We start from the raw sequence: 11,738 nt of genomic DNA, 5'->3' as shown, positions 1-11,738 counted from the left end.
ACAGGAAACTATTCAGCGTGAAAACTCCAGCAGCGTTGCAGTTCTTGACATACCCCGTTTAAAAAGGCACTTAAATATTCATTTCTTGCCCGTTCACCCTCTGAATGGCACACGAACACAATCCATGTCTCAATTGCCTCAATTTTTTAAAAAGACCTTTAACCTGACTCCTCCCCTTCATCTACACTGATTGAAGTGGATTTAACAAGGTACATCAATAAGGGATCATAGCTTTCACCTGGATTCACCTGGTCAGTCTGTGTCGTGGAAAGAGCAGGTGTTCCTAATGTTTTGTCCACTCAGTATATCTGTGCTTGGTATTGTAGTATACGACTGTTATGTCTGACTCCTACTGGTGGCTCTTCCTGTGTTGACATGTGTTGTTGACCCTGTAGCTGTTGTCAGTAGACAGGAAATGCAACAAAACGCTAACAAACTGACAGAAACAGTTTGTTTTGGTTACCAGTGTACCATCATAAACATTATGTAGATGTGGCCAGGTTGAACCTCATCTCACCTTAGTTGAGCACCTTCTACTCCTCTCCAAGCTAGGGTTAGTTAGGGTTAGAGTTAGTTAGGGTTAGTTAGGGCTAGAGTTAGTTAGGGCTAGAGTTAGTTAGGGCTAGAGTTAGCTAGTGATAGCTAGGGTTAGAGTTAGCTAGAGTTAGCTAGTGATAGCTAGGTGTAACGGATGTGAAACGGCTAGCTTAGTTAGCGGTGCGCTAGAGTTAGCTAGGGTTAGAGTTAGCTAGTGATAGCTAGGGTTAGAGTTAGCTAGTGATAGCTAGGGTTAGAGTTAGCTAGGGTTAGAGTTAGTTAAGCCAGTTTGTCCCAGTGGTCTTGGCTGTAGAGACACACTTGATAGAGGATAGCCAGATCCACCAGTACCTGAGTCAACCCACACAACAGGAACTGGAGCGGGCTCTCCTTCAGGGCAAAGTAGGCCGTCTTGAAGCTGTCCCCGGCCATCCACAGTAGGACCATGTTCACACTGAAGACAGAAAACATGTCAATAAGAAAACAGGATCATTGACCATCCCTTTGAATGACAGAGTCACTGAGAAGAGGAAACATGGTGCTGCACCTGTTTGCCTCCAGGTGTGTCTTTTAGATCGGTTTGAGCACCGAACTCAAGAGGTCCTTATTGATCATCAGTGTCAAATAGGTCCGACTGGTGTCTGAAACAGTCCAACATGGGCCCTATAGCCCTATGACACCCAGAAGGTCTGTAGGACAGGCTGACTGATGTCTGAGACAGTCCAACATGGGCCCTATGACACCCAGAAGGTCTGTAGGACAGGCTGACTGATGTCTGAGGCAGTCCAACCTGGCCCTATAGCCCTATGACACCCAGAAGGTCTGTAGGACAGGCTGACTGGTGTCTGAGACAGTCCAACATGGGCCCTATGACACCCAGAAGGTCTGTAGGCCAGGCTGACTGGTGTCTGAGGCAGTCCAACATGGGCCCTATGACACCCAGAAGGTCTGTAGGCCAGGCTGACTGGTGTCTGAGGCAGTCCAACCTGGCCCTATAGCCCTATGACACCCAGAAGGTCTGTAGGACAGGCTGACTGGTGTCTGAGGCAGTCCAACATGGGCCCTATGACACCCAGAAGGTCTGTAGGCCAGGCTGACTGGTGTCTGAGGCAGTCCAACCTGGCCCTATAGCCCTATGACACCCAGAAGGTCTGTAGGCCAGGCTGACTGGTGTCTGAGGCAGCCCAACCTGGCCCTATGACACCCAGAAGGTCTGTAGGCCAGGCTGACTGGTGTCTGAGACAGCCCAACATGGCCCTATAGCCCTATGACACCCAGAAGGTGTAGCAGAGTTCTCTTTAGGACTAGCTAGCACACGATGCCGGCTCCCTAATGTGTACCGGAGTATTCTTTAGGTCTGGCGAGCATACGGTTACCGCCCCCTACTGTACTGGAGTGCACTTGCCTCCCAGAGTCATAGCATAACATTTTTACCCAACGAAGTATAAAGAGGAATTCCTGCAGATGAATTGCGGTCTGCAGTCGCACCGTTCTCCCTGTGCCAAGCCACAAACCGGTATTAGCTTAGCATCTGTATACGTAGCTTATCTATCTTGTCCAATTTAAACAGAGAAGCATGGCGAGGCTGACAGTCTCACATCATCGTGACCTCAACTCTGCAATGTGCCAAGCCACAAACTGGTATTAGCTTATTATCTGTATATGTAGCTTATCTTAATGATTATCTATCATATCCAATTTAAACAGAGAAGCATGGCAAGGCTGAGAGTCTCACATCATCGTGACCTCAACTTTACATTGTGCCAAGCCACAAACTGGTATTAGCTTAGCATCTGTATACGTAGATTATCTATCTTATCCAATTTAAACAGAGGAGCATGGCATGGTTGACAGTCTAACATCATCGTGACCTCAACTCTACAATGGTTGTTGACTTAACTTAATGGTGCTTCTTCATTATCATAACCACCAGGTTTTGGCAGACAGCCGGGTGTCATCTGAGTATTATTGGCTCACATCCAAATGCCAACTTATTCCCCAGATAGTGCACTGTGTAGGTGCATTGCATTATAGGTAGGGAATACGGTGCCATTTTGAGACAAACTTAGTTAATTTAGTAGGTTAGTTAGTGTGTCTCAGGGTACGGCTGGAACGCGTTTCAGAGGATAGCTCTCGTCAGAGTAAACACTCATTAGCTTCACCTCACGAGAAAGAAAAACGTTCATCAACTACAAGCATACCAGGAGTTTTACTGCAGCAGCTCATGGCCGGACTAACCAAGTCTGGGGCCTGGGAAAGGACAATTTAAAGCAGTAATTATTCACTCCTATGGCCTTTTTATTGCCTACCTCATCATGCCTTTTGCACACACTGTATATAGACTTTCTTTTTTTTCTACTGTGTCATTGACTTGTTTTATTGTGTTATTGACTTGTTTATTGTTTACTCCGTGTGTAACTCTGTGTTGTTGTCTGTGTCACACTGCTTTGCTTTATCTTGACCAGGTTGCAGTTGTAACTAGCCTACCTGGTTAAATAGAGGTGTTCTCAACTAGCCTACCTGGTTAAATAGAGGTGTTCTCAACTAGCCTACCTGGTTAAATAGAGGTGTTCTCAACTAGCCTACCTGGTTAAATAGAGGTGTTCTCAACTAGCCTACCTGGTTAAATAGAGGTGTTCTCAACTAGCCTACCTGGTTAAATAGAGGTGTTCTCAACTAGCCTACCTGGTTAAATAGAGGTGTTCTCAACTAGCCTACCTGGTTAAATAGAGGTGTTCTCAACTAGCCTACCTGGTTAAATAAAGGTGTTCTCAACTAGCCTACCTGGTTAAATAAAGGTGTTCTCAACTAGCCTACCTGGTTAAATAAAGGTGTTCTCAACTAGCCTACCTGGTTAAATAAAGGTGTTCTCAACTAGCCTACCTGGTTAAATAAAGGTGTTCTCAACTAGCCTACCTGGTTAAATAGAGGTGTTCTCAACTAGCCTACCTGGTTAAATAAAGGTGTTCTCAACTGGACTACCTGGTTAAATAAAGGTGTTCTCAACTAGCCTACCTGGTTAAATAAAGGTGTTCTCAACTAGCCTACCTGGTTAAATAGAGGTGTTCTCAACTGGCCTACCTGGTTAAATAGAGGTGTTCTCAACTAGCCTACCTGGTTAAATAGAGGTGTTCTCAACTAGCCTACCTGGTTAAATAGAGGTGTTCTCAACTAGCCTACCTGGTTAAATAGAGGTGTTCTCAACTAGCCTACCTGGTTAAATAGAGGTGTTCTCAACTAGCCTACCTGGTTAAATAGAGGTGTTCTCAACTAGCCTACCTGGTTAAATAGAGGTGTTCTCAACTAGCCTACCTGGTTAAATAGAGGTGTTCTCAACTAGCCTACCTGGTTAAATAAAGGTGAAATAAAATGAAATCAAATAAATAAATATATATTGCATCCTCTAAACTCCATGGGCAAATTCATTTAAAATCGGTTGTTGCTAGGAAATATAATGTATTTTTAAATGAAATTTAGAAGAGCTTGTTCTCTCATTTTCTAAATGTTCTGCCTATGCATTACACAAAAAACTGTCACTGATATTCACCCTTCTAGTCAATACAACACATTGAATTTAACTTGACCCTTCTAGTCAATACAACACATTGAATTTAACTTGACCCTTCTAGTCAATACAACACATTGAATTTAACTTGACCCTTCTAGTCAATAAAGCACATTGAATTTAACTTGACCCTTCTAGTCAATACAACACATTGAATTTAACTTGACCCTTCTAGTCAATACAGCACATTGAATTTAACTTGACCCTTCTAGTCAATACAACACATTGAATTTAACTTGACCCTTCTAGTCAATACAACACATTGAATTTAACTTGACCCTTCTAGTCAATACAACACATTGAATTTAACTTGACCCTTCTAGTCAATACAACACATTGAATTTAACTTGACCCTTCTAGTCAATACAACACATTGAATTTAACTTGACCCTTCTAGTCAATACAACACATTGAATTTAACTTGACCCTTCTAGTCAATACAACACATTGAATTTAACTTGACCCTTCTAGTCAATACAACACATTGAATTTAACTTGACCCTTCTAGTCAATACAACACATTGAATTTAACTTGACCCTTCTAGTCAATACAACACATTGTTCACTATACAATAGAATGCTGCATTGATTGGCTGATTGGCTCATATCCAAAGGCCTAGCTGTGATTGGTCTGGAGATATGGCAGGAAGGAAACATGCATAATGATATGGGGCGGCAGGGTAGCCTAGTGGTTAGGGCGTTGGAAGGTTGCAAGTTCAAATCCCCGAGCTGACATGGTACAAATCTGTCGTTCTGCCCCTGAACAAGGCAGTTAACCCACTGTTCCTAGGCCGTCATTGAAAATAAGAATTTGTTCTTAACTGACTTGCCTCGTTAAATAAAGGTAAAATAAAAAAAAAAAGTGGCTGTAACCCGTTTTTCCTCATCAATTAAACACACACCCCCTCCCCTCATTCTCATAAATACACACACACCCCACCCCCCTAGTTTTCATAAATACACACACACCAATCTCTCTCTGTCTCCCACAAACAAACTGCTCCCAACTTTTAAAAAAACCTTAGGCACCAAACAGAATTTAAGTAGCCCAAGAAAAATAGTTGTTTTATAGTATAGTCTCCCATTAGGCCTACATGAATCCTATATAGTTTAGTCTGCCATTAGGCCTATATGAATCCTATATAGTTTAGTCTCCCATTAGGCCTATATGAATCCTATATAGTTTAGTCTGCCATTAGGCCTATATGAATCCTATATAGTTTAGTCTCCCATTAGGCCTATATGAATCCTATATAGTTTAGTCTCCCATTAGGCCTATATGAATCCTATATAGTTTAGTCTCCCATTAGGCCTATATGAATCCTATATAGTTTAGTCTCCCATTAGGCCTATATGAATCCTATATAGTTTAGTCTTCCATTAGGCCTATATGAATCCTATATAGTTTAGTCTCCCATTAGGCCTTTATGAATCCTATAGAGTTTAGTCTCCCATTAGGCCTATATGAATCCTATAGAGTTTAGTCTCCCATTAGGCCTATATGAATCCTATATAGTTTAGTCTCCCATTAGGCCTATATGAATCCTATATAGTTTAGTCTTCCATTAGGCCTATATGAATCCTATATAGTTTAGTCTTCCATTAGGCCTATATGAATCCTATATAGTTTAGTCTTCCATTAGGCCTATATGAATCCTATATAGTTTAGTCTTCCATTAGGCCTATATGAATCCTATATAGTCTCCCATTAGGCCTATATGAATCCTATATAGTCTCCCATTAGGCCTATATGAATCCTATATAGTCTCCCATTAGACCTATATGAATCCTATATAGTATAGTCTTCCATTAGGCCTATATGAATCCTATATAGTTTAGTCTGCCATTAGGCCTATATGAATCCTATAGAGTTTAGTCTGCCATTAGGCCTATATGAATCCTATATAGTTTAGTCTCCCATTAGGCCTATATGAATCCTATATATTTTAGTCTCCCATTAGGCCTTTATGAATCCTATATAGTTTAGTCTCCCATTAGGCCTATATGAATCCTATATAGTATAGTCTTCCATTAGGCCTATATGAATCCTATATAGTTTAGTCTGCCATTAGGCCTATATGAATCCTATATATTTTAGTCTCCCATTAGGCCTATATGAATCCTATATAGTTTAGTCTCCCATTAGGCCTATATGAATCCTATATAGTTTAGTCTCCCATTAGGCCTATATGAATCCTATAGAGTTTAGTCTGCCATTAGGCCTTTATGAATCCTATATAGTTTAGTCTCCCATTAGACCTTTATGAATCCTATATAGTCTTCCATTAGGCCTATATGAATCCTATATATTTTAGTCTGCCATTAGGCCTACATGAATCCTATATAGTTTAGTCTCCCATTAGGCCTATATGAATCCTATATATTTTAGTCTCCCATTAGGCCTATATGAATCCTATATAGTTTAGTCTGCCATTAGGCCTATATGAATCCTATATAGTTTAGTCTCCCATTAGGCCTATATGAATCCTATAGAGTTTAGTCTGCCATTAGGCCTTTATGAATCCTATATAGTTTAGTCTCCCATTAGACCTTTATGAATCCTATATAGTCTCCCATTAGGCCTACATGAATCCTATATAGTCTCCCATTAGACCTATATGAATCCTATATAGTCTCCCATTAGGCCTATATGAATCCTATATAGTCTCCCATTAGGCCTATATGAATCCTATATAGTATAGTCTCCCATTAGGCCTATATGAATCCTATAGAGTTTAGTCTGCCATTAGGCCTTTATGAATCCTATATAGTTTAGTCTCCCATTAGACCTTTATGAATCCTATATAGTTTAGTCTCCCATTAGACCTTTATGAATCCTATATAGTCTCCCATTAGGCCTACATGAATCCTATATAGTCTCCCATTAGACCTATATGAATCCTATATAGTCTCCCATTAGGCCTATATGAATCCTATATAGTCTCCCATTAGGCCTATATGAATCCTATATATTTTAGTCTCCCATTAGGCCTATATGAATCCTATATGTTTTAGTCTCCCATTAGGCCTTTATGAATCCTATATATTTTAGTCTCCCATTAGGCCTTTATGAATCCTATATAGTTTAGTCTCCCATTAGGTCTATATGAATCCTATAGAGTTTAGTCTCCCATTAGGCCTATATGAATCCTATATAGTCTCCCATTAGACCTTTATGAATCCTATATAGTCTCCCATTAGACCTTTATGAATCCTATATAGTCTCCCATTAGGCCTTTATGAATCCTATATAGTCAGTCTCCCATTAGGCCTATATGAATCCTATATAGTCTCCCATTAGGCCTTTATGAATCCTATATAGTCTCCCATTAGGCCTTTATGAATCCTATATAGTCTCCCATTAGACCTTTATGAATCCTATATAGTCTCCCATTAGGCCTTTATGAATCCTATATAGTCTCCCATTAGGCCTTTATGAATCCTATATAGTCTCCCATTAGGCCTTTATGAATCCTATATAGTCTCCCATTAGGCCTTTATGAATCCTATATAGTCTCCCATTAGGCCTTTATGAATCCTATATAGTCTCCCATTAGACCTATATGAATCCTATATAGTCTCCCATTAGGCCTATATGAATCCTATAGAGTTTAGTCTGCCATTAGGCCTTTATGAATCCTATATATTTTAGTCTCCCATTAGGCCTTTATGAATCCTATATAGTTTAGTCTCCCATTAGGCCTATATGAATCCTATAGAGTTTAGTCTGCCATTAGGCCTTTATGAATCCTATATATTTTAGTCTCCCATTAGGCCTTTATGAATCCTATATAGTTTAGTCTCCCATTAGGCCTATATGAATCCTATAGAGTTTAGTCTCCCATTAGGCCTATATGAATCCTATAGAGTTTAGTCTGCCATTAGGCCTTTATGAATCCTATATATTTTAGTCTCCCATTAGGCCTTTATGAATCCTATATAGTTTAGTCTCCCATTAGGTCTATATGAATCCTATAGAGTTTAGTCTCCCATTAGGCCTATATGAATCCTATATAGTTTAGTCTCCCATTAGACCTATATGAATCCTATATAGTTTAGTCTCCCATTAGACCTATATGAATCCTATATAGTTTAGTCTCCCATTAGACCTATATGAATCCTATATAGTTTAGTCTCCCATTAGGCCTATATGAATCCTATATAGTCTCCCATTAGGCCTTTATGAATCCTATATAGTCTCCCATTAGGCCTATATGAATCCTATATAGTTTAGTCTCCCATTAGACCTATATGAATCCTATATAGTTTAGTCTCCCATTAGACCTATATGAATCCTATATAGTTTAGTCTCCCATTAGGTCTATATGAATCCTATATAGTCTCCCATTAGGTCTATATGAATCCTACCTTGGAATCACATCTCACTAGTAGCAAACCCTTTTCCTTTCTTCCTGGACCAATCAGATGTGCCTAAACCTAGTGTGAAGTTACCAGGTTGTTAGCTAGCTAGGTAACATGATTGAACATGACGTTGTTTGTTATCAAACCAATAATTAGCGGCCCGGGATTAGTTTAAAAACGGCCCGCGACGTGGTTCTGTGAAATTATATCAAATGCGCACGAAATCGTGCAGAAAAAAAATGGTGGCTCTGGTAAAAATGTCTCGTGTTTTTTGAGACGAGGCGTTTTCCTTTCTGTAACGCTGAAGACATGCCTGTCGCGAAGCTGTGCTCCATTTTTCCTCTGGCACTCAAGAGACTGTGTGACAGGCTAGCAAACGTGTAATTGCAAAGCCTACTCAGACTGGCCCGTGCTCTTGGTTATACCAGGCAATTCAATTAGACAATGTGTCAAGTTGGCTCGCTCTGCTCCAATGTATAACATGTTCAACAACAAAACACTCATCAGGGTCTGCATCCCCGCTCGTCATCACGGCTGCATTAGAATATAAAACAGAGAGGAATAGATGGGCATGAAGAGCGGACAGAGAGAAGCAGGTGAGTGAGGGCTGGTAGTGGATGCTGAGAGAAGCAGGTGAGTGATGGCTGATAGGCGATGCTGAGAGAAGCAGGTGAGTGAGGGCTGGTAGGGGATGCTGAGAGATGCAGGTGAGTGAGAGCTGGTAGGGGATGCTGAGAGAAGCAGGTGAGTGATGGCTGATAGGCGATGCTGAGAGAAGCAGGTGAGTGATGGCTGATAGGCGATGCTGAGAGAAGCAGGTGAGTGAGGGCTGGTAGGGGATGCTGAGAGAAGCAGGTGAGTGAGAGCTGGTAGGGGATGCTGAGAAAAGCAGGTGAGTGATGGCTGATAGGCGATGCTGAGAGAAGCAGGTGAGTGATGGCTGATAGGCGATGCTGAGAGAAGCAGGTGAGTGAGGGCTGGTAGGGGATGCTGAGAGAAGCAGGTGAGTGACGGCTGATAGGGTGATGCAGAGAGAAGCAGGTGAGTGACGGCTGATAGGGTGGCTGAGAGAAGCAGGTGAGTGAGAGCTGGTAACCATTATCTGAGTAGAGCGGGTTAATTTCCTGAAGAAAATGTGTTTGTTTCCTCAGCCTCACCTCATGCCGGTGGTGGAGTGGTTGCGTTGGTTCTGGAGCAGCTGTGGTAGTCCCAGCATGGCCTCCGTCAGCACGGCCAGGAAGCCCAGGGACTCCACAAACAGAGAGGAGTCCAGGAGGAGAAGGGTGGTGAAGGCACAGGGAAGCGTGAAGGCCAACAGGAAGATGAGGTAGTCCTCAAAGCCATCCCAGCTCCAAAAGAACCGTGGTTCCAGATCTGATAGAGAGAGAGATGGGGTGGATGGAGAGAGAGAGCGAGACAGAGACACAGAGAAACACAGACAGAGACACAGACAGACAGAGACACAGACACAGAGATACAGAGAGAGAGAGAGAGACACAGACACAGAGATACAGACAGAGAGAGAGAGAGACAGAGACACAGACACAGAGATACAGACAGAGAGACAGAAACAGACAGAGAGACAGAGATACAGACAGAGAGAGAGAGACAGAGACACAGAGAGACATAGACACAGACAGAGAGAGAGACAGACACAGACAGAGAGACAGTGATACAGACAGAGAGACATAGACACAGACAGAGAGACAGAGAGACAGACAGAGAGACATAGATACAGACAGAGAGACAGAGACAGAGACACAGACAGAGAGACAGACACAGACAGAGAGACAGAGACACAGACAGACACAGACAGAGAGACATAGACAGAGAGACATAGACACAGACAGAGAGACATAGACACAGAGACAGAGATACAGACAGAGAGACATAGATACAGAGAGAGATACATAGATACAGACAGAGACACAGACAGAGAGACATAGATACAGAGAGAGATAGATACAGACAGACAGACACAGACAGAGAGACATAGATACAGACAGAGAGACAGAGACACAGACAGACACAGACAGAAGGTAAACAATGTAAGGTTTTTGTTTCCTCTTTCCTCCCCAATATCTCCCTCTAGTGGTGAAACAATAGAACAGCTGCAGAGGTGGCTGGATGGTTATTAAGTGGTGGATAGATGGGTGATAGATGGGTGATAGATGGGTGGTAGATGGGTGGTAGATGGGTGGTAGATGGGTGGTAGATGGGTGTCTTATGGTTTTTAAAAGGATGTCGTTAGCCTTTGCTACAAGCTTTCAACGTAATCAAACGCCTGGAGCCGTAGTCAGATGGCTGTTAGATAGTTATTCTACGGGTGCTATAGGGTTGCTGTTACCTGTGATGTGGTGCTGTTTGGTGCTGATACGGTTGGTGTTCTGCACAGAGCAGCAGAGGTTGAGCATCACCAGCATGGTGAGAATCATCACCACACTCTGCAGGAGCAGAGTCACCTCAAACTGCTTCCCAAACCTGCAGGTGTGAAAACACACACACACACACACACACACACACACACAAACAGGCAGACGCACACACATACATATACACACACATACATATACACACACACACAAACAGGCAGATGCCCACACATACATATACACACACACGCACACACACACACACAAACAGGCAGATGCACACACATACATACACACACACACAAACAGGCAGACGCACACACATACATACACACACACACACACACACACACAAACAGGCAGACGCACACACATAATACACACACACACAAACAGGCAGACGCACACACATACATACACACACACACACACACACACACACACAGGCAGATGCACACACACACACAAACAGGCAGGCAGACGCACACACATACATACACACACACGCACGCACGCACACATACATACACACACACACGCACGCACGCACGCACGCACACACACAAACAAACAAACAGGCAGACACACACACATACATACACACACATTAGCGGAAAACCTGACACTGCATTATCTCCAGGTAAACCTTACCCCCAAACACCCAAACCCACTCGCCAGAAGAGGATGCGGAGGATGTTAGCGACCAGCAGAACCAGGCAGACGCGTGTAGAGAAGCCGTCTGTGTTCTTGGTCCGAAGGATCTGCCGGTACTGTGAGGCGTAGGGCAGAGCCCCTCCAGCCACCATCACACAGGACGTCAGCCAGTCCAAAGAGTGCCACAGGGTCCCCACATCTCCCTCCTCTTCATCACCCAGACCCAGTCTGTTGTCCATGTCTCTCAC

The 11,738-nt window shown here is 42.7% G+C and overlaps 1 protein-coding gene across 1 annotated transcript; it reads right to left on the bottom strand.

Annotated features, from left to right (window-relative positions):
* Nucleotides 1–816: 816 nt before the first annotated feature.
* LOC139403937 (solute carrier family 66 member 2-like) lies at nucleotides 817–11,729 on the bottom strand. Its single transcript, XM_071147143.1, has 4 exons — nucleotides 11,512–11,729; nucleotides 10,812–10,945; nucleotides 9,622–9,838; nucleotides 817–991 (listed from the first exon to the last, which is right to left on the bottom strand). Exons 1-4 carry the CDS (start codon nucleotides 11,727–11,729, stop codon nucleotides 817–819), a joined length of 744 nt encoding a protein of 247 aa, XP_071003244.1.
* Nucleotides 11,730–11,738: the final 9 nt, after the last annotated feature.

This window comes from Oncorhynchus clarkii, unplaced genomic scaffold, assembly GCF_045791955.1.
Source record: "Oncorhynchus clarkii lewisi isolate Uvic-CL-2024 unplaced genomic scaffold, UVic_Ocla_1.0 unplaced_contig_8727_pilon_pilon, whole genome shotgun sequence".
Lineage (NCBI taxonomy): Eukaryota > Metazoa > Chordata > Actinopteri > Salmoniformes > Salmonidae > Oncorhynchus > Oncorhynchus clarkii.
The sequence above is the reverse complement of the archived record's forward strand: the minus strand, read 5'-3'. Positions and strand labels throughout refer to the sequence as shown.